We start from the raw sequence: 24,611 nt of genomic DNA, 5'->3' as shown, positions 1-24,611 counted from the left end.
ACACCAACACAGGCATCAAGTCCCACGTGCACACACAGGCCTATGCTCCTGGCTTTGAAGCTGACCGCATTTTCCAGGGGTGTGCCGGTAAATGTCTAACAACTGGCTCTCCGATTTAAGCTGTCATTATGACAGCACTGACACTTGGAAGAGATGCACAGAATTTGCTCTTTCGAGCTAGTGGGAACCAGCTCCAGCCCACCTCTCCATTATCCTTTGTAGAAATCACATGATAAACCTTAACCACAAATGGGCAGCCCCCAGGAGGCCTGCACCTGGGCATCAGTGACTCATTAGGGCAGCTTCTTTCCCCATGGGGCTGCCTCCCCTTCCCTATGTTCTCTCACCCCTGACTCCAGTCGAGACCCCACCTCCTGCCCCTCTCACTTCTCCTCCTTCCCTGTCACTCAGAGCTTCGAACTGTGCTTGATCCTAATTGTCTCTCACCCATGCTCCCTCCCTTCTCTGGCCAGGGCTACCAAGGGTTGGGGGGTGACAAGCCTGTAGCTAACTCAGGCGGGCTTCCAGGAGGCAGAGAACAAGGAGATGCTGTGCATTCCCAGAAAACGCTAAACCTATCTGTTCCCGCTGCTGATGCCCTGTATCTGCCTCCTTGTGCCTGGTTACCTTACTCTTCTCCCTGGTCATCAGGACAAGGAGTCTGATCAACACTGAAAACTGTGAAGGGGAGAGAGTTTGCACCTTTCAGGGCAGTGTGGGGAGGCGGTTAGAGCCTGTTCTGAGAGTGAGGACCTCTGGTTCTAACCATGCCCTGGGAACATTACATCACTTCTCAGAGCTTCCGCTTCTCAATTTGAAAAAAAAAATGAAGGGACTGGACCAGGTGGTTTTAATTTCCTTCTCAGCTCTGACATTTTGGTACTCTATATTTCTGAGATTCTTCTAAAACCTACTTTTTAGAAGTATCCATTGTTGCTAATCCTGATCTTTATTCAGCTCAGGAAGAAGGTGAACAGACGTGTTTTGGGGACTGGGGGACAGTGGTTATCACAGCTGAAGGAGCTGGAGGCTGGGCCTGGGCATCTGTAGGTTTGGGTTTAGGGCCTGGCAGGCCACATCCCCTTGGGAATCCTTCCAGCAGCCTCTATCCTCTATGCTGTGGATCCTGAGTTATTCCTGCGGCACATATATTAGAAAAGGGTCAGAAGGGAGAGAGAGGAGGAAGGGAGGAAGAAAGGAAGGAAGGAAATGAAAGAAAGGAAGAAAAGAAACAAAATGAAACAAAAGAGACAAAAAGAAAAGGATCTAGGAAGCAATCGGCCTAACCAGTAAAGCTGCCAGGGGGACATGGAGGGGCTGGGCAGAGGTGTCCCTAGTTGCTACAAACTGTTCTGTGTGGATCTGTGAGGTGAAGGCAGTTCTGGGCCTTCCTGTGCTTGGGCTGAGACTTGCCAGGGCAGAGTTGAGTGTCCCCCGCCGCCCCACCCCATCAGAGCCCCGGGACAGCGGCTGGGCTCAAGCTGTGGCCCATTCCTCTGCCCGGGCCTCCTCCCACTGCATTGCTGCTCCTTCTGAAAACAACTGAAACCACAAAATTGGCTTGTGGTTGGGTGAATATCAGTCAGTGCTATTCAGCTTGGCCTCCTAGGATGACTAAGGGGGTTGGAAGCCCCTCCTATAGTCCCCCAAATTTTCAGAGGAGTCAGAGGCAGAGATGGAAAAGTGAGTTTTTTGGGGAGGCTTTTGCTGGGATCTGAGCTCCCAGTCAGCGCGGCTGCAGGCACTATGTCCCAGCACATCTGTGAGCCCAGGGTTCTGGAGGTCACCAGGGTTGTGGGTAACATTACTCCTGGGCTGCCTCACCCACCGTTTGGAATAGGAAGGGGCTGAGAATGAGGACACTATGTCCCCCAGAGTCTACTTTCAATCTGCTTTTTCCAGCTCCAATTCTCAAGGGAGCTGGGAGCCAGCCTACTGCTGAAGGCAGGACTGGGCACAGTAGGTGCCAAGGGAAGGGCTTGGGTACTGGGCTGGGACCAGAGTCCTCCCCTGGAATCCTCCACTCCCACCCCACATGGCTGTGTGAGCTGGAGATAGTCACCTTCTCTCTCTGGGCCAAGTTCTGCTGCTGATCTTTCAGATGGTGCAGATGCGAGAAGCAAGGCTTCCAGTGTGAATGCTCAGCCCCAGCCTGAGGTCCATGTCAGCTGGAGTTTGATGGTTCCTGAGGATGAGAGGACCTACAGCTCCATCCTTCCCAGAGCCAGGGAGAGAGAACCCTGGAGATCCTGAGTTCAGGGTGGAAGTGAGGTGCGTAAGGGACCCGCTTTCTTTTTTTCTGCTGGGTATTAAAACACTCCCGGCTCCTTTTGCAACCTCCTCCTTCCTGAGCATTGCCAAGGGAAGAGGTCACATCCTTTCATCTCGATGTTATGTAAAGTGGGGTAAAAGCATCCTTTAGAAAGTTTGCTATTTTTATTGATCTGTAACATCTCAAAGGAAGAAGTGCACTTGCCAAGCAAGTACATGTCAAGACAAGTCTCCTGTCCGCTTCCCTCACGCCGCCCTCAGCCCCCGCCCCTGCCATATGTGTGCTGGAACCCCCAGGCTGTGCCTGAGCATCAGCTGCCTGGTCCCCTTTCCCTCAGGGCTTAAATGTCTTCATTTTGAGCCCAGTCTGGGAGGCAGGAGGGTGGGTCCTACCCTGGCTCAGTTTTCCCTTTTGGAGACTCTATCTTTCAGCCTCAATTTCCCTTTCTCGAGATGAAAGACTTGAATTCTTTCAGCGCTGACCTTTTGTGTATCTGTAATGCTAGTGATGAAAGGGAAAAGGTAACCATGTCCTTGACCCCTCGTGCCCGCACTCCATCCTTGTGGTTCCCCGACGCCCCCCGTCCCCGGCCTCGCCCCCGGTTCTGCCCCATGCTCTCTTTCTGACTGTCCATTGTCTCAGTTTCTCTCTCTTTCCTGCTTTCATTCTCCGTCTCTCTCTGTCTCTTTCTGTTTCAGCTCCCTCATCCCCCACCCGACCCCCTCGCTGGGGGTGGGCACACGTAAGTTCTGGATTGCTGAGTCAGGCTTTTCTAACCGGCCCCTACCTGGGACTCATGGTCCCCAAGAGCCAGACCCTCCCCACACTTGCCTGCCCTGGTCCAGGGCTTGGGTGTGGGGTGCCCACCTCTCTGAGCCTTTGAGGAGGGAAGGTTGAGGGTCTGCACAACCTGACTGTGACCTGCCCCCACCAGCTTGAGGGATAGGGGGTCCCGGGGTGGAAGGACGGAAGTGCCTGCCTCCTCACTGATTCCTGAGCCTCCAACCCGTGGGGAGACCAGAGGAGGGTTCTTCTCACTTCAGGAGGGGGAGGGAATCCCTTTAGCGGCCCAGGCTGCAAGGTGAGGAGGGCTGTACTGACCGTGATTCTGGGAGGGATGAAGAATAGGTGTGGAAAAAGTTTGTGTCGCTCATAGGCACACCAGAGGCATGGCACCTCCCCTCCCCCGTCCCACCCTCACCTTTGGGGGCTGGGAGCACGTGCGTGAAGCACGCGCGCGCGCGCACACACACACACACACACAGACCACGCTCACACTCGAGCACACATCGGATGGGCTAGAAGAGCAGGACTGGGGAGCTAGGCTGAGAGGGGGGAGGGGCGGGGCCGGAAGGCAGGGCCCCACCCCCGGCCCGTGCCCCATGCCCACCATTGCAGCCGGCAAGGTCTCTGCCCCCTTGACTTTTCCCAGCTTCGAGGAAATACCTCCCTTTAGGGGAAAGCGAGATCGTGAGGGGAAGCAGGGGAAGCACTGGCCCCGGCAGAGGCATGAGCCTGATTTTCCAGTCCGGGGCGGGTGGAGGAAGGTGGCGCTGGGGACGCCCGGGCGATGGGGCCTGACTCAGAGCCAGAACCACAGAGTTCGTCCGCTGTATTGTCGTCGGGGAACAAAAAGCCACCAGGTTTATAAGAAACTGCGATTCATCTCTGTCCCCTTCTACCCCTCTCCAAGGGATCAAGGTTAGACTTGAGGAAGAACTTACAGCCCCAGCCAGGAAGGGGCTCTACCTCAGATTATCTTTTTGGAAGACTTCCCTGGATTTGTTAAAGAAGGACAGCAGGTTCAGGAGGTTTTAGATCTTGAGAAGAGGCTAGGGCCAGAGAATGGGACCCTCAATTTCCCCATGTAAGTTATCAAAGAAAGCCCCATCCTTACTCCCAGCCCAGAACAGGAGTTCTTGAGCCCCCCTTGCCGTCCCCGAGCCACTGCTGAGGCTACAGCAGGGGCACACAGGGCTGTTCAGAATCCTGGACAGTCGGGCTGGCATGGAGAGGGGTGGGGCTCCAGCTGGCTCTGCTGCCCCCCTCTCAGCTGCGGGCTCACAGGTCCCAAGGTGAGAGGCAAGAGGGAGCGTGAGTGCAGGTTCTGTAGGCAGAAGGGCAGAGCTGAAGGTGTGATGGTCCTCAGAGTGGGAAGAGAGAGGGGGGCAGCCCTGGTTGGCAGGGAGCATGCCCAGTGGTGCCCTCCCATTTCTAGGAGCTGCCCAGTCCCCTCCCCATCCAGACAGAAACACCTAACAGCTTGGGTGTCTGGCAGTGGCCCAGTTGCCAGGGCCACGAGTTTAGAGAAGTGAGGAATGCCCTGCCCCTGTCCCCTGCTCCTGGAAACCAGGACTCCTGGGTTCTTCCCGTCTGGGGCCATTTGCCTCCACTGCCACCCTGCCCAGCTCCGCCTCAGCTATGCATGAGCCAGTCCCTGCACCTTCAGTCTCTAAGTCCTGCTTACCACTCCTCCCGCCCCATAAGTGGGATGGGATTTGCTGAGTAATGGGTTCAGGTCTGCAGGGTCATCAGATAGAAAAGGAAACCAGGAATCACTTCCCAAAGTACAGGGGAACACTTGCCAGGTGATCTGGGGAAGCCTTGGGGTCTTGCCTTTCCCCAGGGGAAGAACAAGGACTCTGAGGTGGAATTGGGTTGGATAAGATACCTTGTGAGGAGAGAGGGACGGGGGAGAAAGATAATGAGAGCCTGAGGAGATGGAGTCACTCACTGTTCTGAGCATCAGTGTTTTCTCACCTGTAAAATGGGGAGATCAATAGTACCCTCTTTGCAAGTGGGGTCATGCGAAGGGTACAAGTGTAAGCATAAGGGCTCAGTACTGGGTCACCAGCTATGCAACCTTGACAAAGTACTTGACTTCTGTATGCCTCAGTTTCCTTGTCTGCAAAACAGGGACAATGACCCCTGTGCAACTGAATTCACAGCACTGTGAAGCTGAATGAAATCAAGGGCATGAATTATCTGGGGGTGTTCCCTTGTCTCATTCCACATACCCCCAAGCAGTGGTTTGGGGGAATGGGGTAATCAGGAAGAACTCAGATTTTTCTAATTTCCAAACTCACTAGGAGTCAAGGGAAGAGGCAAAGTACAAGCTGGACTTGGCAGAATGTTCAGGGTAACAGGAGCCTGGGAGCCCTGGCACACAGTCCATTCCTGGGACCCTGAGCTTTGGGTGGTGACCTCCGGTCAGTGTGTGTGTGTGTGTGTGTGTGTGTGTAATACTATGAGTCCAGTATCTCAATTCCTAGCCACTGGTCCAGTTGCTAAGGATTTGTCTGACTATAGCCATCCCTCCCCAGGCCACAGAACATGTCAGGTTCTGGTGCCAGTGACTGAGGAAAAAATGGAGGCAGGCATGGGGAGATGGGCACTAATGGGCAGCCATACCAGCTTCATGCCCCCTGTGGCTAGAGACGCCAGTCGAGGCGCAGTCTCAGGGCCCTGTATAGAACACCAGCTGCCTGTGGCCCTGGTTGGGGGAAGTTGGCAGGACGCCTTGTGACCCCTCCTGGGTAACTGAGGAGGGTGGGCAGCAGCCAGCAGCCTCCAGGGGGAAATCTCAGACTTGTGTGTCAGAGTGGACCTGTGTCTAGGGTGGTAAGTGGGGTTAAACTCAAGATCAGGTCTAGCCAATCCATTTCCATGCCCACAGGGCCTTAGGTGCCCTCCACTGCAGTGGCTGGGACCCAGGTGCCTGCTCAGCTAGAGATGGCACTGCTCATGCCTGCTTTGTCCCTCTGCTCCAGACACTGATTGCCTGCCTGACTCCTGCCTGGGATTTATGAGGAACGAAGCACAGCAGGTAGATCCCAGGCCTCCATTCCACTCCTAAACTACAGGTGCTATCGCCCCCTTGATTTTGGGGATCCCAGAAAAGGAAATGGGATTGAGCTGCAGTATGAGGGACTGTGAGAAGACAACTGAAAGAACTTCTCAACCTTAAGTAAATGAGGTAGGAGGTGGCTCTAAACTGCTTAAACGGATGGAGCAGTTCTGTACACTCCAGACAGTCACTTAGCCTCCCTCTATTAAGTGCTTGGAGATCATCAATGTACCTCTGGCTCTTGGGTCTCCTAACTCACTCTTCCTTGCTCTCTGCCTTTTGCCTTTCCCAGGTCACTGTTATGTTCCATGATAGGAGTTGAAAAGGAGAAAAAGTAGGGAAGGAGGGAAAAGGAAGCTCTGAGAACAAGCTGGAGGGCCAAGGTGGACCCCAAGCAGGATGCAGAGTTGGCAAGATGACAAAGGGGATGCAGTGGTAGGTGAGTTTGTTGAGATGGTCAAGAAATGTGGGATAAGCAATCCGCCTTTGCAGTGGGAGGACCTGAGGCTGGAAGGTAAGAAGGGCTTCTAGAGGGGCAATAGTCTCTCAGTATTTCTGGAATAGAATTTGTATATATATTGTGGGTGGGGTAGGAGTGGAGAGAGGAAGGGTCGTTTCTTCCTGCCTTTGAGGAGGAAGATGGTACAACAGGCAGACCAGAAGGTGGACTGCAGATAGAATTCCAAAGTGTCCCCGTGAGACAGGGCTGAGAGAGACAGAGGGCCAGCTGCTGGGCCTGCAGCCTTCTCGTCCCCCCTCCTGGCTCACTCCGCCTGCAAAAGCTGCTCGGCTTCCCCACCCCGTTTTGGCCTGAAGCCCTGGGAAGCTGCATGGCATTCTCACCAAGGACCCAGTGCCGGCTTCTTCCCTCTGACCTATTTTTTAACCATCTAATGGGATCCCGCCCCCCCAAACCAAAGCCCCAGCCCCCTGGGCCCGTCAGCTCCACCACGTGTCAAAACTGCCCCTGTCACTTTTAGTTGGTTTCTCAGTCCAGCCAGCCCCTCCCCCAGGGCCTGAGAGCATGGCTAATTACCCAGCTGCTGAGCCTGCACCCCCACCCCGCCCCTCCACCTCCAGCCCCAGTAGAAGGGCCCCAAGCACCACTGGGAGGAGAATCTGGGGCCTCCTCACCCTCCTGCTCTGTGGCAGGAAGTCCTTCCTGCTATCTAACCTCCATTCTTCCCTCTGTGCTGCCCCTAGCTCAATCTCGATCCTGGACTCAGAGGATGTTGGAACTGGAAAGGACTTTGGGTTACCCCTTCAGGGACAGAAAGGAGCAGCCAGTCTCCTGTCCTGGGTTTAGGGGAGTCTTCTGTCCCTGGGTCTCTCCCAGAATTCTAGAGGATGGTCTCTGCCAACTGTCTCATTTAACAGAGCAGAAGCCTGAGGCCCACAGGGGAAAGCACTTAGCCCAAGGTCGTCAGGAGCTAGTGGTGGGACCACGACCAGAACCCAGAGCTGCCGCTCTCTTTCCATTTGCTTCTGCCTCCTCCCCATCTGCTGTCTGTTTCCATATCTGTGCCACTCTGCCCCCGCCCCTGACCAAGTACATTCCCTGCCATGCCCCTCTTTCCCTTGCCCACTGGCCTGGTGGGACTACACCCTGGTGTTTCAGGGCTGGCTGGCTGGCTTTAGGCACCATTTAGGAATGGGATTTGTCCCTTTATCTCTTCTCCCCCGCTTACCACCTGTGTCTCCTTTTTCCTCCCTCTTTTGTCCACCCTGGTCCAGCCCATAGGTCTGCCCATCTTGTTCCCACCCCACAATGTTAGCAGACGGACAAAGCCAAAGGGCCTCACGCCCTATACAACAGTTCCAGAGCACACTCACAGATGGAGGCCCAGTCCCCGACAGACAGACAGACCATGCAGCAGGTACGCTGAGACCTAGAGAGATGTCAGGACACGGACGGAGAGAGAGGTGGAGACACAGAGACCTGAGTAGGCTCAGAGCCCCAGAGAGAGCAGATGGACAGAGACAGGCACAGAGCCTACGCTTAGGAAACGGCCACAGAGTTTCCAGACCCCACAGATAGAAGCGGATGTAGAGAGACACACTGTTGACCCAGGCAAAAACACAGGGACTCAGACAGACTCAAACATATCGAGAAGCAGAGACTTTGAAGCCTGAGAGGCTGATGGAGTTGTGGGGCAAACAGTGATACTCGGAGCTCCCTGGAAACCCTAAGAGGGCCTGGGGAGGGGGACAAGCAGGGACTGCTGTCCTGTGGCCACAGGCTCCATGGGGTGGCCTTACATGAGAGGCCTGTCCTGTCCAAGCCTAACGGGACCAGGGAGCTGTTCTGTCTCCTGGGGCACAGAATGGGGAGCAGAGAGGAGCGTGGCTGGGAAGGGGTTAACCCTGGGACCTGCGTCCCACTCAGCTCTTCCACCCCCACCCTCCCAGCTCCCTTTGCCCAAAGCTCCGGGTATTCCCCTCTACCCCCACTCCTGGTAACCTGACCCTGCTTCCTGCCTGAGATTAAGGGCCAGTCTGCTGAGATTCCCCGGGAAGGAGGGGACACAGCCTCTCCCCAGGGCCTCCCTGGAGCTCAGACTTACCCACGCACACCCTGGCATGCCCCCATGATTAGAGCGGCTCAAGGACCCGACATCTTCAGGCCCTTCAGGAGGGCACTGGAGCCCTAGCCTGGGGGTGCGGTGCGGGCGGGGCACTGCATGGGTGTGGGGGGGGCGGCTCTTGTGCGAAGAGCTGGGGTGTGGTGAGAGAGAAGAGTTGGTGTGAGGAAGGTTGCCTACAGAGGGAAAAGGACTGAAGTGCAGGAGGACCCCGGGGTCGCCTGGAGCCCCAGGGTAAAGGGAGCCCAGCCTTGAGGGGTTGTTCAGGCTGGCAGGGTGAGCCAGCCTGGGAGTGAGAACAGGGAACCCTTGACCTTGGGGTGAGCCCACACGGACCACCTGGTGCTGAGTGCAGCGACTCTGAACTCCTGCAGCTGTCATGGGGGGAGGAGTCCTACAGGTGCTCTCTCCCCTCTGCCTCCCTGGCTGTTGATCCGAAGCTTCCGGCCATGCTCTCTGAAGGCTGGCAGTCTTGGGACAGAGGGACAGCGCGTTCAGGGCTGGCAGGGGGTGGTGAGCAGAGGTGGATGCCCAAGGATCTCAGGGAGGCTGGATGCGCAACAAGGGCAGGGACTGGATCACAGGGATTGATTGGTCTCCCGTGGCTCTGCGTGCACACATGGGGGATATGGTATGTGAACAGGCTGGTGTGTTTTGAATCCATACCTGAGGGGCAAGTGGGCTGAGTGGTCCAAGCACTCTCTGGGCCCAGGGTCACCTTGCTAGGAGCTCTTTGAGCCTGATTTACCTCTATGACCCCAGAGTCCACTGGAGTCTGGCCCATCCAAGCCCTCAGCACACGAGTCTCCAGAGGGTGGTGTATGGGCAGGAGGGGAAGCCTTGCCCTTTCTGAGATGAGGTCTTACAAACAGAGAGGTTTTCTTTTGACCCAAGGCCTTTTGAAGGGGGAGGCTGGATTGTGGGAGACCCATGGATGCAGACAGAGGGAAGGGAAGGTGGAGGAGAAGAAAACGGAGGTTGTTCAGCACCTCCTGGGCCTCTGCTCTGTCCCTGCCCTGGGGCCTCTATACCACCTCACACTTCACTTGAGACCCAGTTTGTCCTGGCAGAAGGTCTATCAGCTCCATTTACTGACAAGGAAACCAGAGAGGTTAAGCTACTAGAACATGCCACACAGCCAGTGAGGGTTGGAATTGGGGTTCCAAGCCAGCCACCCCCCAACCCCACCCCCGTTTCCTTCTGTCCCATCTCCACTACCCACAGGCTCCTCTGCCTCTGTAGACCTCCCTCTTGCCGCCCCTCTCCCTCTTTCCTGCATCCCCCTCTTGCGGGGCCTGAGACTTTCTCACTGAGTCACGTTCCTTCTGGGTTTTTCTAACTTTGTGGCCTCTGTCCCTCTCCACCTCTGAATCTCTCAGAACTGCAGCCCAAGCCTCTCTCCGTGCTCTCTTTTTCCTTTCCTGCCTCCTCCCCAATGCGCTGCCCCCTCTCTCTCACCCATCTCTGTTTCTACAGCCTCTCAGGTTTGTGACCAGCAGGGTGGAGGGCAGAAATCCTGAGTCCTGGTGCAGAGTACCCACCACAGCCGCCTCCTCCCCAAATCCCCCCTGTGCTTGCCGCTCAGCCCTCCCCACACCACGCAGCATGAGCTCATTCAGGAGTTTCAGGGTCCCTGGAGTGCAGCACTCCCCACGTTTTGAAAGGATCCAGGTGGCTGTTAGATTCTGGGGTGAGGAATTGTCTGGTCCTGAAGCTTTGGTAAGAAAATCTTCGCAATGCTTGGAACAGCCCTCCTCAGGCATTCAATCCCACCGGCCCCTCTCCAAACCCTAATATCATCATATGACTTTTCAGTTATTATTATTGTTTTTCCTCACAATGGGAAAGCAAGCCCTCTTGGGGGAAGAGCACTGGATCAGGAGTCAAGAGCCTAGGGTTCCAGCCCCAGCTCTGCCACAAGCAGTAGGTATGAGTTGGGTCAGTCATTCTGTTTCCTATATTTACCAGCCAGTCTGTTGGAGACCATGACTCCCCCATCCTGGACACAAACCCTGTGTATCTCTGCTCCTGCCCCACGAGGGCCAGCCTTCTAGCTGCCCTGCAGGTTGATGGGATGACAGGGGCTGGGAGGGGCCGCGACAGGGATGTGAGGGGATCCCAGGGGGCCTGGGCTCCTCCTCTTTTCCCATCTCTCAGCCCTCAGGCCTGGGAAGAGGCTGAGGTGGCAACAGGAGGAGAAGGTGTCACTGCCAGGGTTCTTCTTCTCACCCAAGCTGGCAGAGGGGCGGGACTGGCAGTGGTGACACCAGGGCCACTCAGCCCCCGCTTTTCACAAGCACTTTCTTTTTTGGGTGGAAGAAATTGAAGGGAGGGGGTGAGGAATCTGAGGTTGATGAGCCAGGCTATAAGACCCCCTAATAGCCCCATCGGATTACAGAGACACTGCCCCAGCCACTCTCTTCCTCCAGGGACATGTCCCCAGGTCCATCTGATTCTGAGATTCATAACCCCTCCTGCCCCAAGAAGCTGGGTGGGAGCATCCTGTTCAGAGGCAGGGGGATGGATCGTTTGGCCTGAGTAATCCTCAGGTTAGGGTAGAAAAAAGGGAGGAACAAGACTCCATTTGGCCTTTCATAGCCAAGCACTTAGCAAAAATGTCCCCCAAAAGAGGTGTCAGCATTCAACATTCTCATGTCTCCTGGGGAAGTCAGTCATTCAGGGAAGTCTTACTGAAATCTCTCATTTCCCAAAAAGTAGCCAGGGGTCCTAAGGTCACCCTCTTTCAAACAGTGCTGGCCCAATTGGAGCAGTGGACAGAAACTCCACCCCCCGCAAGGCACCGGGAAGTGGGGGGCTAAGTAGTGGGAAGAGGCCAGTGTCTGGGTCTGATGCTGTTGTATATCTGGTCTCCTTTTTCAGGGAATACACTGATTCTCTCTTCCCCCTTCCCCCTCCCTGCATCATGCCTGTCTCCTGGGGTCCCCAGCTTCGCCTTCACCTGCCAGCCTGCCTCTCTGTTCAGCTCTAGTTGGGAGCAGAGTCCCCATGGAGCCCAAAGGGTGAAGCCCTGTTGGGCTGGGACAGAGATGTAGAGATGGGCCAGCCCCCAGGGGAGAATTGAGGAGAGCTTGTGGGGCCAGGGATGGTGGTGCAGGGAGAGGCACACCATATTAGTTTAACACAATGAATATGTTAATGTATTTTTCAAAGCACTCTTAAAAATGTAAATCTTTATATATTGACCTGCAAAAAATTCCATGACACACCTTACAAAGCAGTAGGTGTGGTGTTTATATAAAATCATGTATTTGTGTGTGTGTGTGTGTGTGTGTTTGTGTAAAAGACCGGCTGTGTGTAAGGAAGGACATCTGCAAGGGTGTACAATGAAATGTTAATCCTGTCTGGCTGTGGGGGGTAGAATTTGGGGTGATTTATACAGTCTAATTTTAATGTTACTGCTTAAATTTTCTATATGTGTATACACAGGAAAACTCCCAATGATACTACATTCAGTACTGGGGAAAAAGGATTCTGTCATAAAAGGGGTATAACTACCTTTAGTCAACAGAAAAGGAGAATGGAGAAAAACTCTCCCCTAGCCCTGTTACTAGAAGCAGCCCTTTGGAACAAGGGTTTCCTTCCTGTCAGACAGCTCTGAATCTGCTCAAAGCTTTCCATCCAGGTGTAATAATGGATTGGACCGTGCTGCACAGGTGCATCCTCTCATGTATGGCTCACAGCCCCTCCAAGAAGTAGATCGATTTGTTCCCTAGTCCGCAATGAGGCACTTGAGACTGACTTTCAGGCAAAGGAAGTGACTTGCCCAGGTCACATATACCTGAGTGACAGGCAGAGCCAGTTCTAACTTTGAGCTCCCGCAGCCCAGTAATACCTCCAGTGCCCACGGCTGCCATGCTCAGGTAGGGGAGTTTTTGTGGGCCCAGCCCAGCCCAGGGCCCTGCAAACCTTGGTGGCAACCACTCGCTGATGCAACCCGCTTCAAGGGACTCTTCCTGCTGCCCCCTGGGTTCCACATCTGCCCTGGGCTGGAGGAACAAGATGCAGCACAGTCCAATCCATTATTACACCCTCTTATGGCTCACAGCCCCTCCAAGAAGTAGATCAATTTGTTCCCCTAGTCTGCAATGTGGCATTGAGACTGACTTTCAGGCAAAGGAAGTGACTTGCCCAGGTCACATATACCTGAGTGACAGAGCAGACACATCCCACAAACCACTTAGCACAGAGCCTGGGCACACAGTGCATCAATGAGTATCTGCTGGATGTTCATGGTCAAAGCGGTTCCTACTTGCTCAAGCCTGCCAGTTCTGGGAGGCCTGTGAGAACCATCTAGGCCCTCAACGGAAGGCTTCCCATAGGAGGGGGCCTTTGAGCTGAGCCTTCAAGGATGGGTGGAATTTCCACGAGGATCCAGAGAGAAGCAGGTTGCTGTTTCGGGGGGAGTTGTCTCCCCAAAAGGCAGTATTTAAGCGCAAACTACAAGGTGCCCGGGGACCCACTCCACCTCAGGGGCCCGCCAGTCCTCGCCGACTGCAGAATTTGCAGAGTATTAGCCACGAGGGGGCGGGGTAAGAGGGGGCGGAGCCGAGGTGGCAGAGTTGGTTGGGGGGGCGCGAGAGAGCTTCATAAAGCCACAGCAAAGGCGCCGCGCCGCTAGTGACAGCGGCCCGCTAGAGAGAGAGCCCGGGAGCGGCCGAAAGCGCGCCCGCCAAACGCGGGCGCAGGACCCAGGCGTCCGAGCCCGGGCTCCGGTGGGGTCCCCGCCCCGCCGCGTCAAAGGCCACCTTGGACATCCGACCTACGCACCTGCTGCTGCGCGGAGAGGGGCCGGTCCTCGACGGTGGAGGGAAGGTGCCAGCCCACCCCGGATGGGCATCGTGGAGCCGGGCTGCGGAGACATGCTAACGGGCACCGAGCCAATGCCGGCGAGCGACGAGGGCCGGGCGCCTGGCGCCGACCCGCAGAACCGCTACTTCTACCCTGAGCCGGGCGTGCAGGACTCGGCCGACCGTCGCGGGGGCGCCAGCCTGGGGGCGCCGTACGCCGGGGGCGCCCTGGTGCCCTCCCCGCCAGGCCGCTTCCTCGGAGCCTACGCCTACCCGCCCCGGCCCCAGGCCTCCGGCTTCCCCGGGACGGGCGAGCCCTTCCCGCCGACCGCGGGCGCCGAGGGCTACCAGCCTGTGGATGGCTACGCGGTCCCGGACCCGCGCGCCGGACTCTACCCGGGGCCGCGCGAGGACTACGCGCTGCCGGCAGGGCTGGAGGTGTCCGGGAAGCTGAGAGTCGCGCTCAACAACCACCTGTTGTGGTCCAAGTTTAATCAGCACCAGACGGAGATGATCATCACCAAGCAGGGACGGTGAGTGGGGCGCGCGCCGGGAGCGCTGCCGCTCCGCCAGCAGGTGGGAGACTCCGCCCGCCCGCCCGCCGAAACGAGGACACTTTTTTCTTTTCTTTTCCTTTCTTTCATCTTTTTTCCCCTGCCTAGACTTTGCTCAAGTCGCCCTGTCCCATACAGCTTTGGCGTCGGCTTTGGGGGGCGAGGGGAAGGAGTCGTATGAAGACAGGAAAGTTCTGGGGGCTGTGTATACACCAACAGGCAGAAGTCAAAAGGGAATCCGGGTGGGAGAGCGTGCAATGGGCGGCTCACATGGCTTAGGGGAAGGGCGCCTCTGGTCTCACCCAGAACTGGTGTGTGCCCCTGCCCTGCTTTCTGCCTGAAGGGGGTCGCTGGCGGCAGAGGGGCCGCCCGTGTCACTGCTCTGACATGGCAGGATGCCTCTTAGCCTCTCAGTGTGGGGAGCTGGAGTGGAGGGCAGCCTTGCAGTGTGGGGGGCAATAACCCAGCCTTCGTGTCCCGGGGCCCCTCTGCCTACCTCTCCCAGCTGGTCTGCTGCTGTTGCACACAGGTCAGCCTTGGGGGGTGGGTACGACTGGGATTTGGTGACATGGAGAGGCAGTCGCCAACTTTCCTTTCCGGTAGTACTTTGAGATCATATGTCTGGTGTGTGTGTGTGTGTGTGTGTGTGTGTGTGTGTTGCAGGCTGGTGGGGAATAAAATGAGGGTGGGGGTGACAGGTCCCTCCCAGGCACAGGCCCCTGCCTGAGGGTACTAATGCCCATGGGCCTAAGCAGGTGAAATTAATCCATGGGTCCCAGCCAGCAGCCAGTCCCACAGTCTGTCCCCTTGGAGGTCTGTCCTCTGAAAGCCTGTCCCCCTGTGCAGATAGTCACTGGTCCAAGGTCTATCCTGGTAACCCATGGCTCTATGGCTCTTAGGGTCCTGAAGCTGACTGCATGTGGGGTAGGGTTTGGGGCCGACGGTGCTGCTTCCGGAGAGAGCCTCCTGCATGAGGAAAGAAAGAGAAACTTGCAACTTGTGTGGTATTTGTGTAGTAAGCAGCACTCTGAGTGCGCCCTGCCTGGGTCTGGTGTGTGAGAGTGTGTACCCACCCTTCCCAGTGGGAGTCCAGGTGGGCAGGGGACCAGAGAGAACCTCCGTGTGGAGGGGCTGTGTCATCCCTGAACCCAGGAGGTGTTGAAGAACAGATACCAAGTGTGAGGCTTGGGGAGGAAGAGTCCATGCTGGGCCTCGGGTTTGGCATTTAATCTGGGATTGCTGGAACATTCTTCTTCCCTCCCAGTGATTTCTGTGAGGTGGCCTGGGATTGAGGGACCTGTCCACCAACCACAGATGGCTTCCAGTTGCTGAGCTGTTCCCCTTTCCCTGGGGTGAGCCCAGGAATGTTCACATTTTCTTTCATGGCATGGCCTAAAATCCTAAGCCTTCTGATAATTCTTCTCTTCTCCCTACAACCATAGCCCCGTCCAGGTGCACCCCAGCACAGCCCAGGTGTCTAGTCCTATTGGGTCCGTACTGGAGGGGACCCAGAAGATCCTGTCCAGTCTCCTCCATGCACAGACAGGGAAATGGGCCCAGAGATATTAAAAGACTCTTCTTCGAGCACACCTGTCACTGGCAGAACATACCAGAACCCAGATGGTATCTGCCTGGTGTCTTTCTCCAGCCCCCCATGGCCTGGAGTAAAAAGAGCGGCCCACACTGTCCAAAGGCCTTGATGTACTCAGAATGCTTTTGCTTCCATTATTTCACTGTGTGCTAGGTAGGCCAGTGGCTTCCCCATTTAAAACTGAGGGCACTGAGGGGCAGGGATAATGGGTGGCTTGTACTTGGTCACACAACAGACCTGAACTCAGGGTTCCACTCTGTGGGAGTCAGGGGACTTCACACCCTGAGGCCTGGCTGGGTCTCCTCACAGCCTGTTGCCGGGCTCTGCCCATCCAGTCCCAAGGGATGGGATGGATGGAGCATCAGTCAGACCTTCAGGGATCAGGCAGGTGCTGGGCTGACTGGTGGGCAGCCCGAAGGCCGTGTAGGAAGGTGTCTTAGGGGGACGTGTCTCTGAGTGTGGGTGGCCATCTCTGCCGTGATGGCCTCCCTCTTTCCTTCATGTCCCTGCCAAATAATTCTCTCATGACAGGTTTTTTTTGTCTCCCTTACATCCATACACTGTCTTTTATGATACAAAATTCTAATATACACAAAAGTGAAAAGAAAAAGGTAGTTGGCCTCCCTCTACCCATCACCCAGTTTCAACAGTTGTTAACACAGTCCAGTCTTGTTCTTCAGTGTCCTCACTCACTTCACTGCTACCCTTCCTGTCTGCAACTATATTAGTAATAGTGTAAGTAATTAGTAAGTAAATCATAGACATTATACTATTTCATCCTTAAATATTTCTCCATGTACCTTTAAAAATGAACACAATACTATTAGCAAACCTGAAAAGAAATTCCTAAATATCATAAAATTTCTCTGATTGGTGTGTGTGTGTGTGTGTGTGTGTGTGTGTGTGTGTGTGTGTGTGTGTGTGTGTGTGTTTTGCAATCCTCATGCTTTCCATCCATCCTGAGGGACTGCTGCTTTGGACACTGTGGGATTACTGATGGAATGGGGCAGTAGCCCCTCACCATTTCCTTTGGTGCCTCCCCTTGGATCAGGCCTTAGGGGCCCCCATGATGGGTTGGAAGGGACAGATGACACATGATCCCCAATTCAGCCCAGAATCACCCCCATTTCTGAGCTTGGGCTCCAGTGATCTGGGAAGTCAGCGGCCATTTCCTTCCGATTCTAGCTTCTGAAAAGCGAGGCTTGGGCTCAGAGCACAGCTCTTTCTGTCCTCCTTCTTTGGCAGGCTGGCCTGTCCCTTCTTGGGTTCCAGTGACTTGCCAGTCACCACCGCATCACCCACGGCCTTCTTCCTTTTTGAAAAATCCTTCCACCCAGGGCCACCCACAACCCTGCAGCCTTTTGCCCTGGGCTGACTCACTCCCTCCTGGATCCTGCCTCTCCCACCCACCCAAGACCCATCCCTAGTGTGGACAGGCAGTGCAGGCATCCTCTTCTCCATGGGCAGGAATGGGGTGGGGAGCATGAATCCCAGGTCCAGAGACTGGTCCAGGCAGCTCAGATAGGGAGACAAGGGGACATCGAGGACAAAATGATGGACTAGCTACCTGGAGACTTTGGTGTTCAAGTTTTTGTGCTTGTGAGATTTGGGGTGCCCGGATCTGAGTAGTGTTTCTGTGAGGCAGCGTATGTGTGCTGTGAATGTGTTGGCAAGCATAAAATAGTTGGTGGTAGACATTCACAGTAGAGGAAGAGCGGGCCTGGTATCTCTGTGTGTGTGGGTGTGTGGGTGTGCATTAATTGCTGGCAATCCCCATTTTTCTGGGTGTGATTAGTTGATTATTATAATTAAGATAACTTGGGGTAGCTCTGTTGTTAAGTAGCTCAATTTGCACTGTGTATGTATGTGTGAAGTTAGTGGTTGATAAAACAATTTCAGCCACACACAATCCTTGATCCTTGGGCTCACAGACATTATGATTTTCCCTTCTTTACGTTCCCAACTTTGAGAACTTTTTAGATCTTTAAAATTTTTTCTTAGTTTTAAGGCTGCTGGCTTTATTTTAAAGGTGAATTCATTTCTCTTGGGCCTGGTGAAAACAATTTTGCTCTCTGTTCATCTGTTTGCTACTGGCTGTCTGACTCCGATGAAGTGGGTCTGAGGCTGGTGGGCAAAGGAGAGCCCTTGATGCCTGAGCGCATTGTGCATTTTGATAGGTAGCAGGCAGTGGCAGGTCACCCTCCGAAGAGGTGGTACTGATTCACACTCCCTCCAAAAAGATTCGAGAGGACCCATTTCCCCACAGGCTCCGTCAGCATTAGATATGATCCAATGTAACTGAAAAAACCATCTCTTCTTAATTTATACTTAATGGCGGTGAATTTGAGCATCAGAGATGTCAGGATGGGGGAGGGATATGAAGACCCTACCAATCATTTCTTGGCGAGATAGTTCTTAGGGGCAGCAGAGAAATTTGGGTCTTTCGATCCTGTCCTCTGAGAACAATGGTCTGTTTGGAGGGTTCAATTTGGCACCAGACCCAATTTCATTCCCCATTTCCTCCCCAGCAAAGTGTCTTGTAAATCAGGGACTGTTTTAGGATTCTACCTGGTAGTGATTCTAGACATTTAGGGTGAAATTGAGACCTCCCTTCTCCTCTCCCTTTCCCTCATCCTCTTACTGCGTCTCCTCCGTTTCCCTCTACTAGTGATAAGCAGGATGGAGGGCCATGGGCACAGCACATGCTCTGAGCTTTGGAGACCCCGACCTGCTCTCCCACCAAGGAGCCATCACCACTCCTCTCCAAGCCTCAGTTTCTCCAAGTATAAAATTGGAAATAACATTTTACATTTCAAAGGACTGGTTTGATGAGTGGGCTGCTGCATAAGTAGAGGCACAATGAATATGTTCCTTCTCTTCGTGTTTTCCTACAGGTTTGGACAAAAGCTAGTTACCATATAGGAAATGTAGGAGTGACCTGACCACTGTGGGAGAATGAGTTGGTGGTAGAAACTCCCTCAGTTGTTCAAGGCTTCATCCCTAACCTCTGATTTCTCAAGTCATTTGGCCTGCCGAGCCCCTGGGACCAGAGCTCTGGACTCTTGCTGGGGGTACTTCAGGCCAGAGGGCTCTGACAGCGCTGGGCCTGGGAGAAGGTGGGGTGGAGGTGGGGCTGGAGAGAGGATGAGCTGAGTTTCACATCTTTTTAACTTCTTACCAGCTCTCAGGGGAAAGATGGACAGGAGTTAGTATATCCATTTGCAGGTGAAGAAATGAGGTTTGGTTTGGAAATTAAGTTATCCAAGGCCACAGGGCCAAGTAAATCTCTTTTCCTCAGCCCAGGAGAGTCTGGGGGGAAGACAGGAATGTGACGGTCTCCTCCCAGGAGCTCTTCCCAAGATTATTAGAGGTGTTGCTCTGGGACCCTCTGGGGACTAGGATCTACTCCAAAGTGTTCCTAAGCCCCTGAACGCCCCGTCCCCAGGTTTCCTGACTCATGGACCAGTGCTTTCTTTCCACCCTGCAGGGTTTTGTGCAGGAATGAAAAGTAATCATGAGTATTTGATGCTACCATCCTAAAAATTCTTCTTTTCCTGCTTGGGTTAGACAAGCAAGGCTAAGCCTTTGAAGCTGGTGATGGCACTGGTGCTGGTACTGGCAGTGGTGGTAGTGATGGTGGTGGTGGGGGTGGTGATGATGGGGGGGTGGTGATAGAGGAGGCAGTGGTTGTAGTGATGTTGGTGATAGGGGCGGTGATGGTGGTGATGGTTGTAGTGATGGTGTGGAGGTGGTGGTGGTAGTGACGGTGGTGATGGTTGTAGTGATGGTGGAGGTGGTGGTGGTAGTGATGGTGGTGGTGGGAGTGATGATGGTGGTGATGGTTGTAGTGATGGAGGTGGTGGTGGGAGTGATGGTGGTGGTGGGAGTGGTGATGGTGGTGATGGTGGTATAATGGTGGTGATGGGGGTGTTAGTGATGGGGGTGGGGGTGGTAATGGAGGAGTCAGTTAGTGGTGATGGAGGTGAAGGTGGAGGTGGTTGTGATAGTGGTGGTGGGGTGGTGATGGTGGTGATGGTTGTAGTGATGGGATGGTGGAGGTGGTAGTGATAGTGGAGGTGGTGGTGGGAGTGATGGTGGTGGAGGTGGTGATGGTGGTGGGGGTGGGGCTGGTGATGGAGGAGGCAGTGGTTGTAGTGATGCTGGTGATAGGGGTGGTGATGGTGGTGATGATTATAGTGGTGATGGAGGTGGAGGTGGAGGTGGTTGTGATGGCGGTGATGGTGGACGTGGTGGTTGTAGTGACAGACGAGGTGGTGGAGATGGTTGTGGTATGGGAGTGCTTCCTTCTCTGAAGCTACTACTGTGGCATGGTGGGAGGTAATACAGCCTCCAGCCTCACCTTCCTCCTCTCTTCCTGGGAAGCAAGGCTTTGAGCATGAGGACTGTGCTCAGTGGATGGGAAGCTCCATCTAGGGGCTTAGCTGCTTCTCTGATGGCCTAGGCCTGGGGCAGGCCATCCTTCAGACATCAGGTCCAGGGGGATGGGGCAGGGAGCACTGGGGGTGGGGGCCATAGGGCCCATAGGGCTAGGTGTGTGTTACCACGGTGGAGAGGATAGATGGGGACTGAGGCATGGAGACTTGCAAAGAACTGCCTGTGGGGGGCTGGCTTGTGGCTTTGACCCCTTTAGGAGGCAAACTAAGGTTCAAGACAGTAGTGTGCAGTTCATGTCTAATGACTGACCCTCTGAAAGAAAAAAAAATTTTAAACCCTGTTCACTGATTTCCATGGCTTAAATACTCCTACGATGGCTGATTTCAAGCTGCCCAACATGGTTTCATGAACTCCAAGTTGGGGAGGGATGTGCAGTAATGCACATTACCTAGTATTTCCACCATGCAGGCTCTGTAGATGTAACTAACCTCAAGAGCAGAGATGATAGTGAAGCATAGTAAAATAATTGGAAGTGGTGATTTTGGAGTATTTATTACCTTGGTTTATAATATAATGTGTTTAATTGTAAGTTTATATAATTTAATGTTCAGTTATGGCTGTGTTTAACAACTAGCTGGCAGAATTCCCCATCATTTCCAGTTGGCTCTCATGAGGGATGGAAGCCAGTTCAAGCATGCCACTGAAGGCCTTTGCACAGGGCTGGCTGCCCGCGGGGCTGGGGTCTGATGGATATTGGTGGGTCTCTCTGTTCACCCCAGGCGGATGTTCCCATTCCTGTCATTTACTGTGGCTGGGCTGGAGCCCACCAGCCATTACCGGATGTTTGTGGACGTGGTCTTGGTGGACCAGCACCACTGGCGGTATCAGAGTGGCAAGTGGGTGCAGTGCGGAAAGGCCGAGGGCAGCATGCCAGGTACGAACACCCTTGAGAGGTGTGGTCGCTCTTTTCTCCAAGACTGGGCGCCCCCTGGTGGATCCTGGAGAAACCCCTAAGCCCCTGTTCCCATAGCTGGGATTTAACTCCCATCCCACGGATCCCTTGCCATCCAGTCCCCTCCCACTTCTCACACCCATTCTGCTTGTCATCTGTTTTCTTCTTTGCTGTAGCCTGTCTTCTGTTCAGTCCTCTGAGCACGCCTCCTCTTGTCCTGCCCTGTGTGGTGCACCCCTTGCATCTTTTTTTGACCATCCCCTCACAACAGGCACAGGAGCCCCACCACCAGAGATCTGGTCCCAGGGGCTGCATACCAAAGAGGTTCACTGTCCACAGGAAATCGCCTGTACGTCCACCCAGATTCCCCCAACACTGGAGCCCACTGGATGCGCCAGGAAGTTTCATTTGGCAAACTAAAGCTCACGAACAACAAGGGGGCCTCCAACAATGTGACCCAGGTGGGACCCCTCCCCACAGGCCAGCCCCCACCTCCCTTGAGACCACAGGTGGTCCTGTAGGCTGGTTCCGTTCTACAGAATCACTTTTCTAGAGGACTCTGGGTCTTTTCCACCCACCTTGGGGGGAAGCTGAAGGTGAAGAAGCTGAATCTCAGGAGGGGACAGGGAGCCACATTCAGGCTGATAGAAGCCAGGGGTGGTGCAGGTGGGGGCTGGGGGGAGGTTCTTCACTGGATCCTGGCTGCTGGGTGCTGAGTTGGTCCCAGTGGTCCCAAGGAACAGGTACAGTTTCTCTAGGTTGAACAATCCTAGTCAAAGTACCCTTACCCCTGAAAAGTCCTGGTTATGCTAATACCTTGGTCACAGTGGGTATCTGTGGGTAGGAAATGGGGCAGGAGGACAGAATGGTGCCCCAGAGGGGCTGGGGACCACAGTCGGAAGGTGTGGGAGAAGTTACAGGGAGCAGGCAGGGGAATGGACATGATGAGCTCAGGGTCCTCTCTAGTGGGGGCATACGGCTGGCCATAGGTGGGGTGGGGGTGGGGGGACCCCTCATGCTTCCTCCCTGCCACCCCACAACCCCTTTGCTCCCTCCCAGATGATTGTGCTCCAGTCCCTCCATAAGTACCAGCCCCGGCTGCACATCATTGAGGTGACGGATGGAGAGCCAGAGGCGACCTGCAGCGCTTCCAAAACGCATATCTTCACTTTCCAAGAAACCCAGTTTATTGCCGTGACCGCCTACCAGAACGCAGAGGTGAGGGCTGCCGGGGCTGGGCCTGAGCCTGGGAGGCGGGGAGGCAGTGCAGAATCACATCTTCCCTGGTAGAGATTTTGGAAATTCCCTAGTCCCAGACTCAGGTGACTCTATTCCCCCTCTCTAGATCACTCAGCTGAAAATTGATAATAACCCTTTTGCCAAAGGATTCCGGGAGAACTTCGAGTCGTAAGTGCCACTGGGTTCAACTCACCTTTGCAGAGGGCCTCCTCTTGGTTCCTCCTGGGCCTGGGACTCTAGACATGTGCTCTGCATGTCCCCTGAGGGTGGGGAAGGGTGGGGTGGGTGCTGGAGGGCAGGCAAGCCAGGGAAGGAGGGTCCCAGGAGGGATGTGCAATAGGCAGGCTCATAGATGACCGGTTCTGTTTGACTCCTGGTTTTTTGCCCCCTGTTTTTTTAGCATGTATGCATCTGTGGACACCAGCATCCCCTCCCCACCTGGACCCAACTGTCAATTGCTTGGGGGAGACCACTACTCTCCTCTCCTACCCAACCAGTATCCCGTTCCCAGCCGCTTCTACCCCGACCTTCCTGGTCAGGCCAAGGATGTGGTTCCCCAGCCTTACTGGCTGGGGGCCCCCCGGGACCACAGCTATGAGGCTGAGTTTCGAGCAGTCAGCATGAAGCCTGCTTTCCTGCCCTCTGCCCCTGGGCCTGCCATGTCCTACTACCGAGGCCAGGAGGTCCTGGCGCCTGGAGCCAGCTGGCCTGTGGCCCCCCAGTACTCTCCCAAGATGGGCCCAGCCAGCTGGTTCCGCCCCATGCGGACTCTACCCGTGGAACCTGGCCCTGGAGCTTCAGAGGGGCGGGGACCAGAGGACCAGGGCGCCCCCTCAGTGTGGACTGAGATCACCTCCATCCGGCTAGAGTCCAATGACTCAGGACTGTGCGAAGGAGACTCTAAGAGGAGGCGTGTGTCCCCCTATCCTTCCAGTGGCGACAGCTCCTCCCCTGCTGGGGCCCCTTCTCCTTTTGATAAGGAAACCGAAGGCCAGTTTTATAACTATTTTCCCAACTGAACAGATGACATGGTCAAAGGAACAGAAATAGTGTCATTAGGTTGGAGGACACCAACTAACGTAGACAGCAGACTCAGGACTGAGAGGCTCCCCAGCTCCCTCTGTCCCTTCTTTTGTAGTTGGCTGACAAAGAAGGGGGCCAAGGCTGATTCTGGGGTTTGCATCTTGCTTCCTGGCCCCCCATGAAACCCGAGAGGAGTGTTCCCTTCCTCTCCCTTTGCCCCAACTACAGACGTTTACCTGGTGCTCCTTCTGGCTGTGGGTTCTCAGCCGGAGAACAGAAAACAGAACAAGAGCCTGGCCACAGAGGAGCTTCCTCCGTCCTGGGGGTGCACGTGCGGTCCGTGCGCAAGGGGGGGCCTGGAGACCGGCGCTCTCCCTTGGCGGGCTAACTTTCAGTCGTTTTGTTTGCGTGTGTAAACTCCTGGTCTGAAAAGAAAGATCTGTGGATTTTGTAACAACAGCCATCCAGCCAGGGGCTGGGAGAGGACGCGGGTGACCCTGGGCAGCTGGCCTGGGCCCCACCCGCTCAGAAACAATGGGAACCTGAGGAAGGGGCTGGGGAGGGGGCATGGTGCGCTTGGTGAGAAGCAAGGTCTTGGGGGTAGTGGCTGTGGGTGCGTGTGTGCTTTTTTCTTTTTCTTTTTCCTTTTTCCTTTTTGGAATGGGGGAGGCTATTTATTGTACAGAGAGTGGTGTTTGGATGTATTTCATTTGTCTTCATCACTTTCTGAAAATAAACATGAAACTGTCAAGTGTGTCTTGCTTGGGTGCCCGGCTGGGGGACATGCGTGGGGACCCTGCTGGACATGGCAGCCACATCAACGCTGCCATCGGCTTTCCAGCAGGACCCACAGTTCCTAAGAACCTGGACCTCCTAGACATCCCAAGTGACTTCATTCAGGGGATTGCCTGAGTTAGAGCAAGGCCACATGTCCTACCTGCTGCGCTCAGGTTGTGGTTGATGCCACCTCACAAGGCATCTTGGGACAGAGAACCGTCGGGCCCTCTGCCTCTTTGTCCCCCTGACCTGTGGAGGAGGGTCGTGAGGGCAAGGCCGGAGGACCTGCGGTTGGGGTGGGACCCTGTGGGGCCAGGCAGCCTTGATTTCTCTCTGCATTTCTAGCAAGCTTTGGTTTTCCTTTTAGGGTTGTTCTGGGTTAAAGGAGAAAATGTAAATCAGACCACATGATATTGCTGTTTTTATAGGTCAAGAATGAGCAAATATTGGCAATTTCTGTGACACAACCTAGTACATGTCAAGGGTTTGGAACAGTGCCTGATAAACAGTAGGTACTCAGTGTGTAAACTACTATTGTTGTTAACTGTTATCCTTCACTAGCTCTGATGCT

General features: G+C 54.7%; 1 protein-coding gene across 1 annotated transcript; it reads left to right on the top strand.

Annotated features, from left to right (window-relative positions):
* The first annotated feature begins 13,242 nt into the window (after positions 1–13,242).
* TBX21 (T-box transcription factor 21) lies at positions 13,243–24,014 on the top strand. The gene is made up of 6 exons (XM_036930511.2): positions 13,243–14,042; positions 20,829–20,983; positions 21,341–21,462; positions 22,061–22,219; positions 22,347–22,408; positions 22,641–24,014. Exons 1-6 carry the CDS (start codon positions 13,552–13,554, stop codon positions 23,257–23,259), a joined length of 1,608 nt encoding a protein of 535 aa, XP_036786406.2. The 5' UTR covers positions 13,243–13,551; the 3' UTR covers positions 23,260–24,014.
* The last annotated feature ends 597 nt before the right edge of the window (positions 24,015–24,611 follow it).

The sequence above is a fragment of the Manis pentadactyla genome, chromosome 4 (assembly GCF_030020395.1).
Source record: "Manis pentadactyla isolate mManPen7 chromosome 4, mManPen7.hap1, whole genome shotgun sequence".
NCBI lineage: Eukaryota > Metazoa > Chordata > Mammalia > Pholidota > Manidae > Manis > Manis pentadactyla.
Note: the sequence above shows the minus strand (reverse complement) of the source record. Positions and strands in the feature narration are given on the sequence as shown.